This window comes from Gigantopelta aegis, chromosome 10 (genome assembly GCF_016097555.1).
Source record: "Gigantopelta aegis isolate Gae_Host chromosome 10, Gae_host_genome, whole genome shotgun sequence".
In the NCBI taxonomy this organism is placed as follows: domain Eukaryota; kingdom Metazoa; phylum Mollusca; class Gastropoda; order Neomphalida; family Peltospiridae; genus Gigantopelta; species Gigantopelta aegis.
In genome coordinates this window covers 14,233,627-14,253,279 of record NC_054708.1, presented here as the reverse complement: position 1 = coordinate 14,253,279, position 19,653 = coordinate 14,233,627, and the positions used below count along the sequence as shown (strand labels likewise).

General features: G+C 35.6%; 1 protein-coding gene and 1 long non-coding RNA gene across 13 annotated transcripts in view; one reads left to right on the top strand and one right to left on the bottom strand.

Annotated features, from left to right (window-relative positions):
• The window catches only part of LOC121384134 (voltage-dependent calcium channel type A subunit alpha-1-like), a 139,631-nt gene extending 122,626 nt beyond the window's left edge, over nt 1–17,005 (top strand). For 9 of the 11 annotated variants that reach the window (XM_041514386.1, XM_041514381.1, XM_041514384.1 and 6 more), the window contains 2 exons: nt 848–1,076; nt 7,247–17,005. In XM_041514386.1, coding sequence (XP_041370320.1) covers nt 848–1,076; nt 7,247–8,202 — 1,185 coding nt within the window. In that variant the 3' untranslated portion in view covers nt 8,203–17,005. Of the gene's footprint in view, nt 1–847; nt 1,077–7,246 lie in introns of those variants that run through there. The other 2 variants (XM_041514382.1, XM_041514391.1) reach the window with 2 other exon arrangements.
• The window catches only part of LOC121384137, a 101,140-nt gene extending 81,491 nt beyond the window's left edge, over nt 1–19,649 (bottom strand). For both annotated transcript variants that reach the window (XR_005959344.1, XR_005959345.1), the window contains exon 1: nt 19,533–19,649. This is a non-coding gene — a long non-coding RNA (uncharacterized LOC121384137). The remainder of the gene's footprint in view (nt 1–19,532) is intronic.
• Nucleotides 19,650–19,653: the final 4 nt, after the last annotated feature.

The window sequence follows — 19,653 nt, the reverse complement described above, 5'->3', positions numbered from 1 at the left end:
CTTTGATCAATTGTGTTTTATTTAAGTACATGATGCACTTTGATCAATTGTGTTTTATTCAAGTACATGATGTACTTTATTGTAAATATGATTAATTTCTAATTTTGTGGTCAGCTGCAAATGGGTTACTAGATTCCATGACTATTTCGATGCCTGCTACATTGATCATACATGTATATTGTGAATGCAATTACAAACTGGTACACATGTATATGCATATTGTCACAAGCAGTAATGAAATATAATCTTCCATAAGAACATTATACAGTTCAAACCCAAACCAGCAGTGGCAGTTTATCATATCAAACATGGAATAAAAAATATATAGATAAGAATACTACTGTAACAATAGTTATTAATGTTATACCAGTCTCTGTTTTTATATTTAAATTTTTATACATTTTTTAATTTATATTCTTATTTTATTTTATTTTTATTTTATTTTATTATTTTTATTTATTTATTTTCTAGTGGGGATGATTAAATCTACATTATGAGACTAAATGTGACAACTATGATTCATGAACAGATTTCTTAAAACACTTGTTTCGATTATTCTTTTTTTTTCTGCATTAATTTGAAAACATTGTTTAAAATACTTAGATGGAGTTAAAGTTATATATGTGTGTATGTTTGTTTGTTTTTTGAGGGGGTTGAATTTAAAAAAAAAATTAAATGCCTCTTTTACTCGTTGTCTAAAATATTTTTCTGAATTAAATTTATATTTAATTTTTTATCAAAGCACATTATTTTAATCATTTTCAGCTGGAGTTTTAAAAAAAAATCATCGGAATTTATATATTTTCTCTCCTCAGACAATTACATACATATCACATTTTGTTTTCAGGCACGAAGTCAGCTAGACGTGGGTCGACGTGCAGCCCATTCACCGTCAACACCGGTGTCCCCGATGTCGCCGCGGTCTCACAGTCCTTACGGGTCTCCGCGGGCATCGCCCCTTCCCCAGCGCCGGTCACCATCGCCACGGAGATCCGATGTCGGATTCGCATCGGCGGTCTCCAACCTGGTAGAACAAGCTCACACTATAGCAGAACAGGACAGACGTAAGCAGTACGGTAGGTGCAGACGATGGTGCTTCACAGTGGAGAAGGGATTTCAAACAGATGTTAGACAGAAAAAACAACAACTTTTGTCATGCACCCTAACTATAGGATTAAAAAACAAAAATTAATAGACACACATATTTATAAAAACCTTTCTCATTTTTTTTTGTACAGTATTTTGAAATATAAATAACATTAAGTAATTTAACATCCATATACAGCATGCAACTAAACAGTACAGTATGTTGTTTACATTCTGCCACTGTCTAAATGTAAGAAAGACAGTGTAATTTACAGTAAAGGAAATAGTAAATGTTTGCATAAGGGGTGAAAGTGTTGAATTGCCTGCAAAATCCTGTATCATCGATGCATATAACTATAATGGAATAGCCGAAACAGGCTATATCCTAATATATTTCATAAATTGATGTCAAGAGCTGATGTTCTGATGTTCTTATAGGTAAACTGGTTGGGCACCAGTTTATTGGATCAGCCCCTCTTGTTGAACCAGAAGGCAAGCCCTAGCTAGCTCAGTCTGTATAGAGCATTCATCTGAGGTGCTGGGGTCGAAGGATCAAATCTCTTTGATGAACCATATTTTTTTTTTATTTCTTGTATCAGTGCCTCAGGACTAATGTATCAAAGATCATGGTATGTGCTGTCCTGTCTTTGGTAAGTGCTGCTACTAAAAAAATGTAGCAGGTTTCCTGTAACGGCTACGAGTCAGAATTATCAAATGTTTAACATCCAATAGCTCATAGCTATTAGCTATGTGAGCTAGTTGTGTTGTTAAATAGACTTTACTTTTTAATTGAACCAGTAGGATTGTGTTTCATTCTAACAATTGCTCCACAACTTGCATATCGAAGACTATGGTATGTGCTGTTCTGTCTGTGGCAAAATGATTGAGAAGATTTTTTGCTACTGTTCAGGAATAGCTTATATGCTGGCAGTGGGGTTTTTCTCTCATTCTCTAAAACTAGTTAAAGTTTATTTTGTTTGACAACAACACTAGAGTAAATTGATTTATTAATCATAAGCTATTGTATGTCAGACATTTGATAATTCTGATATCTAATCTGAGAAAAAACCCACATTTTTCCATTAGCAGCAAGGGATCGTTTAGAAGCATTTTTTCACACAGGACAGCACATACCTCAGCCTTTGATATATAGCAATCATGGGGTGGGTACTTGTTAGGATGGGGAAAAAATATTCAGTGAATGATCTTATGACACTAAGCACCTCAGGCAAGTGCCCTAATAACTGACCTGGCTTGGTTAGGTTTTTAACGTGTTCATATACCTTTATGGTTTCGAACACACCTATCCCGAGTCCAGCTTCCAATAAGATCGGGGGTCTGACTCTGGACAGGAAAATAATAACTGACCTGGCTTGGCTAGGTTTTTAACGTGTTCATATACCTTTATGGTTTCAAACACACCTATCCCGAGTCCAGCTTCCAATAAGATCGGGGGTCTGACTCTGGACAGGAAAATAATAACTGACCTGGCTTGGCTAGGTTTTTTAACGTGTTCATATACCTTTATGGTTTCCAACACACCTATCCCGAGTCCAGCTTCCAATAAGATCGGGGGTCTGACTCTGGACAGGAAAATAATAACTGACCTGGCTTGGCTAGGTTTTTAACGTGTTCATATACCTTTATGGTTTCCAACACACCTATCCCGAGTCCAGCTTCCAATAAGATCGGGGGTCTGACTCTGGACAGGAAAATAATAACTGACCTGGCTTGGCTAGGTTTTTAACGTGTTCATATACCTTTATGGTTTCCAACACACCTATCCCGAGTCCAGCTTCCAATAAGATCGGGGGTCTGACTCTGGACAGGAAAATAATAACTGACCTGGCTTGGCTAGGTTTTTAACGTGTTCATATACCTTTATGGTTTCCAACACACCTATCCCGAGTCCAGCTTCCAATAAGATCGGGGGTCTGACTCTGGACAGGAAAATAATAACTGACCTGGCTTGGCTAGGTTTTTAACGTGTTCATATACCTTTATGGTTTCGAACACACCTATCCCGAGTCCAGCTTCCAATAAGATCGGGGGTCTGACTCTGAACAGGAAAATAATAACTGAGCTAGATCACGACCTCTCTGAAACTTGAGTTACACTTACCACATGGCTGACATCTAATAGAACCTCATTAAACAGTGTGCTGGGGTGTTAAAAACAAGTATATTGTATATGTATATTGAAAAAGAAACAAATGCATGGACAAGCAGTTCCAAACATTATGTGTGTTCATGCATGACCGGTCATACCATGACATATTTGCCTGTTTGATGATGGCATGGTGTTCGTCAGTATCTGCATGTGTTGGAAGTATATAGACACATGTGGTTACATATTACTTGATATTTAACTCTTTTTTTTCATGCACTACATTATATATTAAAACCACATCTACATGTATTCTGAAACTTTTGTTACTTTGATTTTCATTTCTTGAATTAATTACAGCTGACAACATCTATTGCAAAATATCTTACTTACACATCTATTGCAATATATGATTTATTCTTCTTCTCGTATCAATGCTGAACAGATTTCTGCAACAGATATTCTCTTCCATCAGTCTATATATACTAATGCCCATTTGTGTAAATTTCATCAGTCAAAATATACTAATGCCCATTTGTGTACATTTTAAATAGGTTTGATTTTTTTTTTTAATTTTGGTTGCGAATCATTTGATAAAATTAATGTGTTATACCTACATGTACTATTTTTGGCTTGGTTTATTTTGTGTTAAAGGACCCACTAATATTCATATTATGTTGTGAGACCAAATCATTATACAGCTCAAATTTCACTTTTTCTGTTACATTTCAATTTGAAAATGATTTATTACAATTTATTTATATCAGATGTGTGTGTGTGTGTGTGTATTATATATATGGGTTATTTATTTATATTTATTTATTTAATTATTTATTTATTTATATATTTATTTATTCTTAAATGCACTGGTAAAGAAAGCATACAAAATAATCTGTTTGTGATTTATATTCTCTTATTCCTTATTGATAATTTACAGTTGATTGTATAATAATAATAATTAATTAATAATAATTAAGATAAACCAATGAAATCATGTTTGTTGCTTCACTTTCACAGTAGATGGTAATGATTTTCAATACCGTAATCTATAACTTTATTTTCAATAATCATAATTTTATTTTCATTGGCTATTTCTGATCTTAATGATATTGACTTATCAACACTATGACTAGCTCTGGCACTCGCCACATTCATCAATTTAGAGTTTCAAAAACAATTTGACAAATTTTATTTTAATTTCGCAAAATAATTTCATGTTATAATTGTTAATATGTGGTTTGAAAATAACAGGGTTTCTACACTTTGTGAATTGTAATAGATAATTTCGCAAAATATTCTGCTGACCCAGAGTTATAATATCAGAGAAAAAAATAGTTTTTTGCTGTATGATGATCATTGGGTCTCACACCTACATGTATGTTTTCTCGTCTATGTTTTAATTATTTCATTATTCTATGCCCAGTACTTTGATTTCCATTCTGTGTTCCTGCCCACCCCCGACATGAAATGGACTTCTCCACTGTAATGTTGCCACCTTCTGCACCTGCAACATTAAGGCTTGATTATTTTTGTCTGCTTGTCATATTGCTTGTATCTTTATTTTCATGAATATTAATTACATTATGATTATTCAGTATTGATGTGAATGTATCTATGACAACTACTACCAGGCATGAGTTAATGTCTTATTTTTCTTAAATGCACTGGTAAATAAAACAGACAGGTCAATCAGTTTGTGACTTACGATCTATTATTCAATACTTAAATTGAACTTTGAAATGAAATTTTCTTTGATATTTTATTATTGTTATTGTTATTGTTAATATTATTTTTGTATGCACAACAACTGTATTTTATGTCTGTGTAGTGGTAGTATAATGACAAAAAGGCTAGAAATAAAGTTAATACAACATTTGTTGCAGTATAAAATTAATGAAAGTACCAAACTACCGGTACTGATAGTTTGGTGATTTTGGAATATTTAGTTTTTTTAATATGGAGATCAAACATTTGTAATACAAATCATAGTGATATTCCAAACAGACATTAATCGGTTGTTACATGTACATTTGGTACTTTTATCATTTGTTGATATTGTACATTGTAGGTTTTAATCAAGATTATGAACTTTTAACTGTTTTGTGGGAACTGTCCAGTACCATATTGATATTTTTGTACAATTAAGAACTTCTGTTAATTGCAGCATTGTACCATCCAAATATTTAATATTAACTGCCATTCTGGATGGCTGCCTTGAATGGCATACGTAGTGTGAGGTCAAACTCCATTTATTTTGGTTTTGGGGTTGTTGTTGTTTGGGGGGGGGGGGGGGGGGGGGGGGGCTTAAAGGTGGGAGGGTCATCCATTAGGAGAATTTTTTTTATATATTAACTAGGAGACCCAAACAAAGACTGAAAAATTAAATAAATAAGTCAGTATGAATTCAAACTTATGCTGTAAAATATTATGTTTTAATTTTTGTCTGAATTCTCATCCACAAATCAAAAGTTAACTATAGTGACTTACTCAAGCCAAGGGCACATTAACAAAATCAAACAAATTTTCTTCACTTTATCTTTCAGACAGAGTAGCAGTACAGGTAAACCTTACAAGAAACCCTCTATTTAGCTTTCAAAAATTAAAACAGCAATGTCCAAGACTTGGTAAAGTCAAGACAACGGAGCTTTTTGGGTCATCTTTTATTTTATTTATCCAAATTGTGCTTTTTCCATGAGGGTTATATCTATAGGTGGATCCCATCATTGTAGACTGTCCACCTAATTCTACCTTGTTACCCTGCATCAATTTAGTTCCTTTTTGCCCTTGGATTTGTGAGTGCTATACAGGAACAGTGGGTGATTTTTGTTTTTACCCTTTGCATGTGCATTCCATTTTCTACCAGAAACTTGATGGTCGGTGAAGTACTCGCTTAAAGTGGGATGGGGGACCATAGCATAAATCCCTTTTAATGGACCTTTAACATTAATGCCTCAGGGATGTGATTTTAAATTTTTCTTTCATTTTATATTTGTTTTATAAATATTTTTCACAAGGATATGATTTAAAATGCTAATGATATTTCAATTAAGTATGGTACAGAGTTTTTTTTTTATACAGGCTTGAAAAGACCATTTCAGGTTTGAAAGAAAAAAACAAGTTAATGTCACATCCCAATCTACCATTCCATGCATTGTCACTGGTGTATTAAAAAACAGTGGTATGTGCTGTCCTGGTTTTGGGAAAGTAAATATGAAAGGTTTTTTTTATGCTTGGCCTTTTTTAATCTGCATTGTATACCTGTAAATCCACCCTTTAAATAAAACCTTGGATTATTATCATATGACAGTTTTAGTTGGAAGAGGGTTTCTTGTTAAGGTTTGCTGTAAATCTTTGTTTATTAATTACCACATTTAATACATGTATATCCTTGTTTTATTTCTTTAATGCCTGTTATTAAGAAAGGCTTCTGATTAATAGCAGTGTATTGCAAACAAAACATTAAGTGTTAGGTTTATTCAACTTAATTATGTCATTCTTAAATCAGGTTTATTCAACTTAATTATGTCATTCTTAAATCTTGTGGTAGGGCATTGTGATTGACACTACGTACGTCGACTCTGTAATCAGCGATTACAGTCGGCTTACCACATAGTGAGCGCAAAGAAAACAGACTAATCGGCAATTTATTTGAGCTTTTTTGCCAATTTTTAATAGACTTTCTCTGTACTTTGTGACATTAATTTAGAAAAAAATATTCCTAGTTATTTTTATGTGCAAATAACTGGTATATAGTCTGTAGTCCATGCAATTAATCAGATGTTTTGTAGTGTTATAAAGGCAAATAACCAGACACCAGATGACCAATATCATTTAAAATGTGCTGATTTAATTGTCATTAAACAAATATTCCTTTCCTTTGACCTATATTTACTTGTTTTGTTTGGGGTTTTTACATTTTTAATTTTAATTGATCTCTCCATACATACTTTTTTAATTATCTACCTTATTATTTTCATATATATATGCATTGTAAAGTGAAAACCTCAGTAACAATAGTATCAATAACTAAACAATGTGATTTGCATTGTTTCAGGCCACCGACACGATGACAGTTTGAGTGTTCCGACATCCCCCCAGCTGAGAACCAGTCGTAGCCGGTCCCGCATCGTCCGGCCCCCTCTCCAACAGCAGCCTCAGGTCGCTGGATCCCCCCGCCCCACTCGGCGCGACCGGGAAGCCGGTTTCTTCAGATCTACGTCTCTAGAAAACCGGTCCCGAAGTCCATCGCCCAAACTGAATGACGAGTCTCCACAGCTTGAGTACTATGGCTCGTCCAACCTCATAGACCGATCTCGCAGTCCCAGCCCCCTCCAGTCTCCCCCGAAACGGACCGGTCGCAAGCTGCCGCCGGTTCCAGCCAAGCCGTCGTCGCTGAACCTTGCTCAACCCAAGCTGAAGGAATCGATGCCGAAGGTGATGCCATCTCCGACCCTGCCTCAGCCGCCACGTAGTCCCGGCAGCATCAACTTCCCAAAGTTGAACTCGTCACCAACACATCTTCCGAAATTGAACATCCCGCCCAACTCTTCTTCTTCTTCTTCTTCTTCGCATGTGCCACCACCTGGCAGGCTGGGGCGGCCCGAGCCATACAGTCCCACGGAGCGAAACAATCTGAACAAAGTGTCCAAGCGGCAGGCACAGACACTTCCCCCCATTGCCGCTGCTGCTGCTGCTCACAGAACTACTGGTAGTGCTTTCCATGGCGACCCGTCGCCGTCGTGGAACCGCGAACATGTGTCGGGAGGACGCGGTAGAGCGTCCGATCCAAGGACGGGTGATAGGAGTAGAATCTTAGCCAATCAGTTCGGGGACGCTCCCCCGGACCCCGTGCATGGACCTGCCCCGAGAAGTGCGGCCACACTTCCCAACGGGCTTAAACCAAAAGGCAGAGGGGGTGCGTCTAGGAAAGCAGAGAAGTATGAAATGCACAGTGAGAGTAATATTCCAGTACGACATGAGTCGGATGAAGATGAGGATGACTGGTGTTGATTGATGGGTGGTGTGGGTTTTTTTTTACTGTAGAACAGTTATTTACCTTTGTAGAACAGCTGTGTCATGTCCATTCCATTCATATGTGTATTTGTTCATCAGTGTGTGTGTGTGTGTGTGTGTGCAAAAAAAGAAATACTCCAAATACTTCCAGCAAAAAAAATACAATCCATCACATCTTTAAGAGTGAACAAGGTCCAAGTTAACGGAGCCAACAGCAAGTGTACAAAGGATCTAACGGTCTCAACACGGTCTTCTTGTCTGGATGAAGTATCGATCTGCATGTGTACAGATTTTTCAAGTTTTTTTTAGTGGGTTTTTTTCTCTAACTACTTGTAGCTAGCTGTCGGTTGTTAATGAGCAGAATATGACCCAAAAGTGCTTTATTCCTAAGCAATGCTCAATGGAATGCATTTGTTATGTATAAGTGGGCTGGGTTTTTTAGAGGATTAAAGAGAAAAACAAAGCCCACATGCAAGACTAAATTATAACTATTTGTAGAGCATCATTCTGAACAAATGGAAATAAATGTGTGTGAAAATTAAATGTGCTGTGACTTTTTTTAATCATACATGTTATATTCATAACAATCTCACCCAGTTCGGTGTTCTCTGGTGGACACTGTTTATTATATGAAAATGCAAAGTCAGTATTTGCATTTCGTATTGGGACATTTTAACTCCAGTAAAGGACTACGCACTGATTTATTACACAGTCTTTCATTCTTGTTAACACTATGTTGGTTTATTGTACATATTCTAGTGAACTGTTTATATTGTGTAGCTTATTTATTCATTTATTTGTTAATTTATTTATTTATTTATTAAATTATAAAACAAAATGTACTGTATTGTAGTATTTGAAAGTTTATTATTGATAATATTTATTGAAGGTTGATGGTTTTCATCTGTTTTATTTAAAATATATATAGTTTATGTAGCACAAACTATTTGCTGAACACTGAATTATAATGAATTATTAGTGACTTTAAGATGTAGTATTGGACCAGATCGATTAACTATTAACAACTTAAAGCTTAAAGATGTAGCTCTGTTATTTTAATGATATTATGCTAATATTTCATTACTATAGCTTACATAAAAGAAGTGAGATATCAAATAAATTAAAAATTGATACTTGAGAAAAAATTAGCAAGTTGTGTACCAGCACAAACAAGCAAACAAAAATGGTTACATTTTTTAAAATTAATTTCTTTTTCATTGACTTAAGTCAAACTGCAAATTTTGGTGCTGTTTTTCTGTTACATATGCAAACTTCATATAGTTGATGTTAAAGACATAAAGGGAATCTCAAATCGGATTTATTCTGTAATAAATGTTTTTTTCATCTATATTGGCCTGACTCTTATCATTACATGGCAAACCATGGTAACTCTACTCAAGTGGAGATAAGTCTGCAAATTCTTTATCTGTACTCCACCTCTGCCTTTGCAAATCTGGTTGAATCCACTGAAGTTCAAACTGTTGCCCTCTGTTGGAAATTAATTTGAAACATTTACTTTTACCCTTGAATGGTATTCTAACTAACCAGGATTTTGACAATGAAGTTTCAGATGTTTATGATAAACATGGATATAAAAACAAATGATTATATTCTATGCATATACATGTATATCAGTATTCCTAATCTTTTTAGATGTAAGCTTTTAAGCAACTAGACATCCATACACCAAAATAGTGGGGTTTGTTTTTCAATGTTTATAAATATATATATTTTTGTTTTAAAACATACAACAAAATAGTGGTGTTTCTTTTTTAATGTTTATAAATACATTTTCCAGTGCCAATTGCTAGCAAACATAATTGTACCATGGCAGAGGTGGAGTATAAATACAGAATAGTAATCAAATTCTAGATGAATGTTTGGATGATAAATAGTTTTTATCAGTTTATAGTTCATTTGCTGAAAGGTATGAAGGTAAACAATGGTGTATTGAGGAACATTTTCTTTGTTTTACAATGTACCGGTACTGCATTTGTGTAGACCAGTATCCTAGATCTATATACACTAATTATATTGCCAAGTTCGTATGTTTGGAACGCACAATCTCAATAGTATGAAATATTTATAGATGCCAAACTGTCATACATATAGTTTATTGCTTGCAGTTTTCAACCCTCAAGTCTATAAGTGGTCACTAAAAGCAGGGTTAGTTCTGACACTTGCCAAGTTCACCAATTGTGAATTTTCAAAGCAATTGGTGAATTTTATTTTCATTTGGCGAATAAATTCTATGTAATAATTGTTATTTTATTAGAAAATAACTGGGTTTTTGCAATTATTGAAGATAAAATAGAGGATTTGGCGAAAAGTTCTGCTTACCCAAAGCTAGCCATGAAAAGTATGTAAATACCCAATTAACTTACAGGTTTAAGCAATAAAGAGTTGCAGATCTGAACTCTACATATATTTTTACATAAAAATCAATGTTCAAACCTTCATGACTCCCAGATATACTCTAATACAAATCTTGAGTTCAGACTTGTTACATTTGAGTCTTGAGGACCTTCTCGTTAGGTTTGTCTTGAAATGACACAGTTATGGTTTTGAGTCTTGAGTTCACCCTTTTTTGAGGTTTGAGTCCAGACACATTAAGTTTTAATTTCAAGTTCAGTCACTGTTTGAGTCTTAAGGTCAATCTTGTTATGTCTTGTATTCCAACTTATTAATTTTGAGTATAGTTGAGTTCAGACTTGTTACATTTGAGTCTTGAGTTCAGACTTGTTACATTTGAGTCTTGAGTTCAGACTACCATGTTAAATTTGAGTGACGAGTTCACACGTGTTACATTTAAGCCTAGAGTCCAGGCTCCGTATTCATAAACACACTTAAGTCAATGTATGATACCTAAATACATACTTAAAGTACACAGATAAGTATCATACATTCACTTAAGTACGTTTATGAATATGGAGCCTGGGGCCTAATTCATTAAACTCTCGCAACTTTGCGATCTCACAATGCAATATTTAAAGACTTACAAAGAGGATGCTTTGTTATTTAGTATTACCGGAATCCTGGGCTTGTGTTTTTTGCTTTCTATAAACTCATTAAAACTTGTTTATAAAGATTAATTCAGAGTCACTTTACTAAACTGAATGCGGTCTTGGCATTTCTACTCTATTTTTTTTTTGCACTCAAATTAGGTTAGTTTTGTTAAATTGGTGTATTTACATTTTTAAACATGTTACATACGGCATGTATCTGATGCATTGTTGATGGATTGATAGAATTTGGAGTTTTACAAAGTCCTGAATTAATTTAGTTTTTCTGTTTGTTGTGATAATGTGCATAAAACATTTACTGTGATTCTAACAGAAACAATGTAGAGTATCAGAAGGCTGTGTAGGTATTTTTTGTCCACATTCCAGACCATGTGTCACAAACACATGTAGTTGTTTCATGCATAACAATTAACCATTGGATACACAGTGTGCTCAGCAAAACATTCCTTTCATTATTCAGTCTGAATGACAAAAACATTAACACATTCAAGCTTATATCTCTACACAAGACAAATTGCAAAAGATGTTTTGACAAAGTTCAAAAGATATGATTAGCAAAAACATTCATTTTATTACTCAATCTGTTTTTGTCATAAGAACTAGCCAAAGATTAAAAATGCACCTGGTTTACACCAGACAACGAATGAAAAGTTTAGGACTGAATATCAGTATAATTCAGCATTCAATACTAAGGTAAAACAACATCACTGTTTAATTAATAAATACTTTTTGTGTTTTAAAAATACTGAGGGCAAGCATTCACAATGTTTAGGGATTTTTTTTCCACTGATTTGAAAACTCCCAAGTTCAGAATTATTCCATATTGTCCAAAGAATTGTTTGTTATAAGTTGTTCAAAAATGCACTTTGTTCAGCTGTTTGACACGTTTTATTCCAGAAGACACCAAAATAGATGATTGAGCCTAAAACAAATTGTTTTTCTGGGAAACCAACCCCACCTAGGTAAAAAGGGCTGACCCTAATTAGGTTTCCAATGTAATTAGGTTTTTTAAAATTAATATGTAGATAAAAAAAAGAGTACATACATAACAATATATCTGGACCCATAGGTATGAATGTAATAAAAATAATAATAATAAAAAAGAAAGAAAAGAAAACTGACTTTTCTAACAAAAATGTTTAAAACATTTTTTATTATTTTTATTTTTTTGTGCACATTCCCTGAAACACAATTTGTTTAGGCTTAATGGAGACTCTTATTCAATACAAATGTGATATTTGAAAATCTGTTAATTTACAATTATGTTTTCAGATTCTAGGATGAGAACTGTTTCTTGTTGTATGTGTTTGCACTTGTATGTAAAAAAGTAACTAACATTTCCTGTGTTTAACAGTCATCACCAAAGGAACTATCAACAAGTGGTCTCATAGGACAGGTGACTGCTTAATTGAGGTTTGAGAGACACCAAAGTTGTTGTTGGCCTCTTAAGTTAGGTGGTCTCAGGACGGGTTATGTCTTAAACCACAGTGGTGGATCCACAACTTGTAAAAGGAAGGTAGAAAGTAGGCTTTAATATGTAACTTTAATGGAATGCCATGCCTAAGAAATGCGGTAGGCCATTCGTCATATACATACGGTAATAGCATTAGGGTAAGATATTTAACATTAAGCGGAATGCCAACTGCTAAAGGTATGTGATCCAGAGAAAAGGTCATTGAACATAGTCATAATGGAAATTTTTCTTGCCCTTCCCATTTGTTTTTAAATGGAGAAATCAGCACTTGAGACTGCTTAATGAAGCTGTCTGTTTAGCAATTTTGTCTAAGGGCAGTTTCAGACATGAACTCATTGAGAAGAGGGGGTAGCATTTTGTTATATATTATTTACACTATACCATTAAATTTGTGGCCTCTCTAATCTAATCAAGTACTGTTGGAGAACAATCAGAGATTCTGGCCTGGTGTTTATAAAACATTCAGAGTCTAAAACTCAAGACTAATAGTTTGAGACAATAATGTGATGACAATGCCATGCAAATTGTATGTGTGCGACGTCATTAGAGACTGAGTCTGGACTCTAAAAGTGTTATAAGCACGGGCCTTGGCCTAGTCAACGTTTTTGGCAAGATATACATGTAGGTATTTATTTTTGGCAAGATATACATGTAGGTATTTATTTTTTCCAACAGCAGCTGTGACCATGATGTTAAATTTTGCATTAAAGTTTTAGATCAGTTTATCTCAAACTTGGTTTATAGTTTAAAGTTTATGGTAGGTGAGTCATTAAATTCCATGGGATTCTTGTTAATACATTGTACAACAAAACTTAAAATGTTTATTCCACAATGTGGATGAGACATTTTCTATGAGTGTAGCTGCTACTTTTATGTCACAACACAGCCAACATAAATAGAAGAATGGTAAAAGGAAAGAAAATTTCATGTTTAACATGGTTACAGGGGTGGATCTAGGAATGTTATATTATTTCATGTTTAACATGGTTACAGGGGTGGATCTAGGAATGTTATATTATTTCATGTTTAACATGGTTACAGGGGTGGATCTAGGAATGTTATATTATTTCATGTTTAACATGGTTACAGGGGTGGATCTAGGAATGTTATATTATTTCATGTTTAACATGGTTACAGGGGTGGATCTAGGAATGTTATATTATTTTATTTTTGTTGGGGAACTAAGGATGAAAGGGCACATGAACCAGCTCATGAAAAGGGCAGACCAATGAATTTAAAAAAAATAAAAACAGAAAAAAAGAGGCACTTGAATTTATTTAAGGGGACAGGGCCCTTGGATCCCACCATGAATCTGCTTCTGGGTTATTGTAACACTTTTTTCGAAAGATAGAGAAGAAACCTGCTGCTACCGATAAAGCATCAAGAGATTTTCTATAGCATTTTCCTATGAAGGAATTATGAATACATAAATGCAACCCCCTTCTCCTACCAAATTGTTCATTTTTGAAAACGTCCTTGGACAGTTGTTTTAGTTGCTAATTTAAGCATTCAAGTTAAATGTTAACATGTTTCATTGTAGAAATTATATGACTGTTAATTTCAATCACGACTGTATTGAAGCTAACAAACATCGTTGCATGATACTGTGTGTATTTAAAAACAATTTAATATTTTGATTTTCTACTTCTCCAATTTTACACTGTAATAAGATGTTATGTCATTAATTTACATAATGTCTTAAAAGTCTTTTAAAACATTTTTTTACCATTTAATGTTATATTCTCTGTAATTTTTAAACAATTACAGCTTTGTTTTATGTCGGATGGAAATTTAAATATTAAAAATAACTGGTGCATCTTATACTGGTTTATCATTATCTGATATTAAAATGTTTTTTTAAAAGGAACTATTCAACAGTTACATAAAGCAAAATTTGGCATTCCCTCTCCCCACCTTTCTGTATAATGTGGGAGTTTTAATGCAAAGACCACTATACCCGTCATTGTGACATAATTTAAGATAATCTGTTTGCATTTTTATTTTTTGTTTCATATTAGTGAAGACAAGGTAAAATGTTACTAAATCTTACACGATTGTTCAGGCAATTTCCCCCTAATTTTCCTATATGAAGAGTAAGTTGGGTCCAACGATAGAGACCTAGGAAATACTTTAATGAGGGGACCAAGGACAATAGGGTACATGGACCACTTCCTGTAAAGGTCACCTTCCAGTGCCAAGTTGTATTTGCCTCCTCCAAGTGCTGAATTGACTCTGGGCACTCCCAGTGCTGAATTGACTCTTCCCTCTCTCAGTGCTGAATTGACAGTGCCCTCTCTCGGTGCTGAATTGACTCTGCCTCTCTCGGTATTGAATTGACTCTGGCCTTTCTTAATGCGGAATTGATTTTGTCATTTTTGTGCTGAGTTGAGCCTGCCCTTTCTCAGTGCTGAAGTGTCTCTACCCTCTCTCAGTGCTGAAATGACTCTGCCCTCCCCCAGTGCTGAGTTGAGTCTACGCTCTCTTGGTGCTGAGTTGACCCTGCCCTCTCTTAGTGCTGAGTTGACCCTGCCCTCACTCAGTGCTGAGTTAACCTTGCCCTCTGCCAGTGTGCTGAGTTAACCTTGCCCTCTCCCAGTGCTGAATTGACTCTGCCCTCTCTCAGTGCTAAATTGACTCTGTCCTCTCTCAGTGCTGAATTGACTCTGCCCTCTCTCAGTGCTGAATTGACTCTGCCCTCTCTCAGTGCTGAATTGACTCTGCCCTCTCAGTGCTGAGTTGACTCTGGCCTCTCTTAATGCGGAGTTGACTCTGGCCTCTCTTAATGCGGAGTTGACCTTGCCCTCTCCCGGTGCTGAATTGACTCTGGCCTCTCTCAGTGCTGAGTTGACTCTGCCCTCTCTCAGTGCTGAGTTGACTCTGCCCTTTCTTAATGCAGAGTTGACCCTGCCTTCTCCCAGTGCTGAATTGACTCTGCCCTCTCTCAGTGCTGAGTTGACTCTGGCCTCTCTTAATGCAGAGTTGACCATGCCCTCTCCCAATGATGAGTTGACTGCCATCTCTCAGTGTCAAGTCATGTCTCATCTCTCTCAGTGCCGAGTTGACCCTGCCCTCGCTCAGGCCTGAGTTAACCCTGCCCTCTCTCAGGCCTGAGTTGACCCTGCTCTCTCTTTGTGCTGAGTTGACCCTGCCTTTTCTCAATGCTGAAATGACCCTGCCATCCCTCAGTGTTATGTAGAGTCTGCCCTCTCTCAAGGCTGAGGCAATTCTGCCCTCTCCCAGTGTTGAGTCGACTTTACCTTCTCTCAGTGCTGAATGTTCCCCTACCAATGCTGAGTTGAATCTGCCCTCTTCCAGTGTTGAGTCGACTTTACCCTCTCTCAGTGCTGAATGTTCCCCTACCAATGCTGAGTTGAATCTGCCCTCTTCCAGTGTCAAGTTGTGCCTCCCCCCTGTGTTAATGCTAAGTTGAGTCGGCCCCTACAGATGCTGAGTTGAGTCAGCCACTAACAATACTGAACTGAGTCTGCCCCCTACCAATGCAGAGTTGTGTCTGCCCCTCTCTCAATGCCAGGTTGAATCCATCAGGTCTTAATTGTAGAATGGGAATTAGTTTTAATCAATCTAAGATGCATCCTTGAATAAAAAACTAAAAAAAACCTGCATGGATGATCCTAAATGTTTTCTATGCAATTAGTCTGTATGTCAGTTCACAAATGTTTAGAGGTCGTGTCGTTGTCTTTATTGTATATTGTGTACATATGAAATCTTATATTTATAAATACATTCACATTATATTTATAAAACATTTCACCATCCTTTGCTGAATTGTTCAAATTTTATTCATAATCGAATTTTGTGTATAATTTTATGAGAACTGAAGTAACACATTAAATATGTACAAAATGACTAGAACATAACAATGGGATTAAAAACGGCTCACAGTAGAGTTTACTTGCTATTTGCATTTCTTCAGTTCCATAAAATGGCTGAAGAATTTTTTATATATCTATGTTTTTTTCTTAAATTATTGTATACATGTATCTGTAAAAATTTTGAAAATACACTCATATACAACTTAAATGCTTTGTAATCATAGCAATGGCTATGCTGCAAAGCGTGAAACCAAGTTGAAGTGTTGAACATTTCAACTGTAATTTCATCAGTTGTCATGCCCACCTCCATTTAATGTTTGTGCTCGGCACCCATGGGTGAGCAAATCAAATGTTTCTCAATTGCTTATGTTTTTTTTCAGCATCTTACTTATGATTACTTATCATCAGTGAATTGTCATTTTATTCTTTTCAAATCTCGCCTTACAAAAATAAAAAAAATTCAACATTTAGATATTGTTTTGTTGTGTTTTGTTTTCAAGAACTAGTTTGTCATTTGTTGAAAATAAACTAAATATCAGTTGTAAATTGATGGTGAGTGTGTTCTGTATTGTGATTGGTTAATTACATTCTTTATCCGGGATCAAATGAAAATAACACCCGGAAAGCTAATGACATCATTAGAAAGTGAAGTCATTAGCAACTGGAACAGGCCAAATTGACGGTTCAAGGGTCTACAGTTAGATTGTAGCCAGGTATTTTTTTCAAGTAATACCACATATACAGTTAGTTCCGTAGAAAAAGAATTCAATTTACAATGGACATAACATTTTTAACCTCAAGCTTATGCCTTCGGTCAAAAATTACAATTTGCTGGATCAAATAGACAATAACACCCGCAAATCGAAAAAATCCATATGGTTATGTTCTAAATGGTACGCAGTGGGGGTCTGTATGGAGATGAGGTCTGGACTTGTAACATGTTCCAACTGCTTTTGGTGTTGGCTATACCAGAGACATTACGGTAGTTATTTTGCCAGGTTTCTGTGACATAACTTCTCGTAATCCACTAGGGGACGCTTGGATTTAATAGCTTACACAAAATGATTGTTTAAACTAATCGTGCTAGTCTATTCACCAGCAATAACATGAAACAGCTCAAGATGTCGAGGCATTGCCCAAAATATATTCAATCAGGTCATCTTGGGCAAGTAGATACCCTCAACTCTGATGAAAATTTTAACTAATTATCTGGCATCCAACATATGCACACAGTGATATTAAAATGTTATTTTCCTTGCACAATCGCAAAGGAAAGCAAGATGCTTATTTATTGATTTATTTATTTTATTATAAAGTAATAACTATGCAAACGGATTATTTACTGGTAACATCTATCTAGTACAAAGGCGTAGGGCCCAGTACGTACAGTACGCAAACAAAAATCCGGGAATAGGTCCAGCCAATATGTAATTGTGCTTCCCTTTTTCAGTAATTAAGTTTCCCCAATAAAGCGGCTTGCGTAATGCTAAAACATTTCTGGATTTTGAAAATTTAAAGGAAGAATCTATTGCTATTTGAGCGGGATGTAGCCCAATGGTAAAGCGTTTGCTTGATGCGCGGTCGGTCTAGGATCGATCCCTGTCGGTGGGCCCATTGGGCTATTTCTCGTTTTAGCCAGTGCACCACGACTGGTATATCAAAGGCCGTGGTATGTGGTATTCTGTCTGTGGGATGGTGCATATAAAAGATCCCTTGCTACAAATGGAAAAATGTAGCGGGTTTCCTCTCGAAAATGGTGTCAGAATTACCAAATGTTTGACATCCAATAGCCGATGATTAATAAATCAATGTGTTCTAGTGGTGTCGTTAAACAGAAACAAAACTAGTTCTATTTATGGATTCTTAGATGCAGACAGAACAAAACTAAAAATGGGGAACTTCGAAAATTAACCACTGCATGTGCTGTTTCTAGTGGCGGATTTAATGGTAGCTCACCCACCCTAAATTTTGCGACAGTTTCTTTAATATATTTTTATTTACGTTGGAGAATCCGAGGAATCGTTTGGTAACGTTGGCCTTCGGCCACACGTCATTGGTGCTCCCCTAAATGAATTTTCTGGATCGGTACTATTTTCTGTGGAATGATGCATATAAACTATGCCATGCTTCTAATAAAAAAGAGCAGCCCACTGAGTGCCAGGAGCTGGTTTCTTTGCAAATTATATCTGTGGGACTCGTTAATCATGTTCGACGCCATTGTGTTGCTAATATTTCTCTTTCTATCTTTCAAAATTTACTTTAAAATTATAATCATTATGTTAAAATTATTATAAATCGTTTAATTTTTTTGTTGAGAAATGTGTCATATTGGCAAATGATGCAGGGACAATATCTGAAGTTTTGGGCATAATTATGTGTATGTATTTAAATTCCTGGGCCCGCGAAATGTATTAGTGCAGGAACCACTGTTAGTGTGAGGGACCGGGAGTGGAACTTTGAGAGACGGAACCTGTTTGTTGTTCAGGTACGGCATTTTCAACCTGAGCACAATAACTAGAAAAAAGGGGGGGGGGGCGTGGTGGCCCCGCCCTCACCCCAGTTCCGCGGCCCCTCATTTAAAAACTTCACAAAATATATTCTATTTATTTATATATTTTATCTGAAAATTTGTACAATGTGTGAAGACTTTAAAAAAGAGGTCTAATTGTTTATTTTCGGTGACCCTTGTTGTGGCAGAAGGCTTTCTGTTATCCCGTAGACCAAAAACTAATACATTTTCTTTAAAAAAATAAAATAATAATAATAATAATAATAAAATCCCAGGCTGTAGGCAAGGTGTTGGAATTAGTATTGCTACTCGCGTAATAGCCACTAATTAACATAATGTGCTGGGGTGTCGTTAAAGAAACAGTAACACAGGTATATCAACTACATCCCTGAATTTGTCACCAGAGGTATCGAATTATAACTGATTCCGAGTTCGACCCATCGAGATTCTACTCGTATATACAAAATAACAGAAATGATAGAACTTACCTTTAGTAATCGAATACCAAAGCAATAAAGTCACGGATACAGAACTGCCATTTCAGTAAACTATTGTGGAACTCCAACAAGTAACTTATCTGTAACGTTTATGACGTCATGACAATGGCTT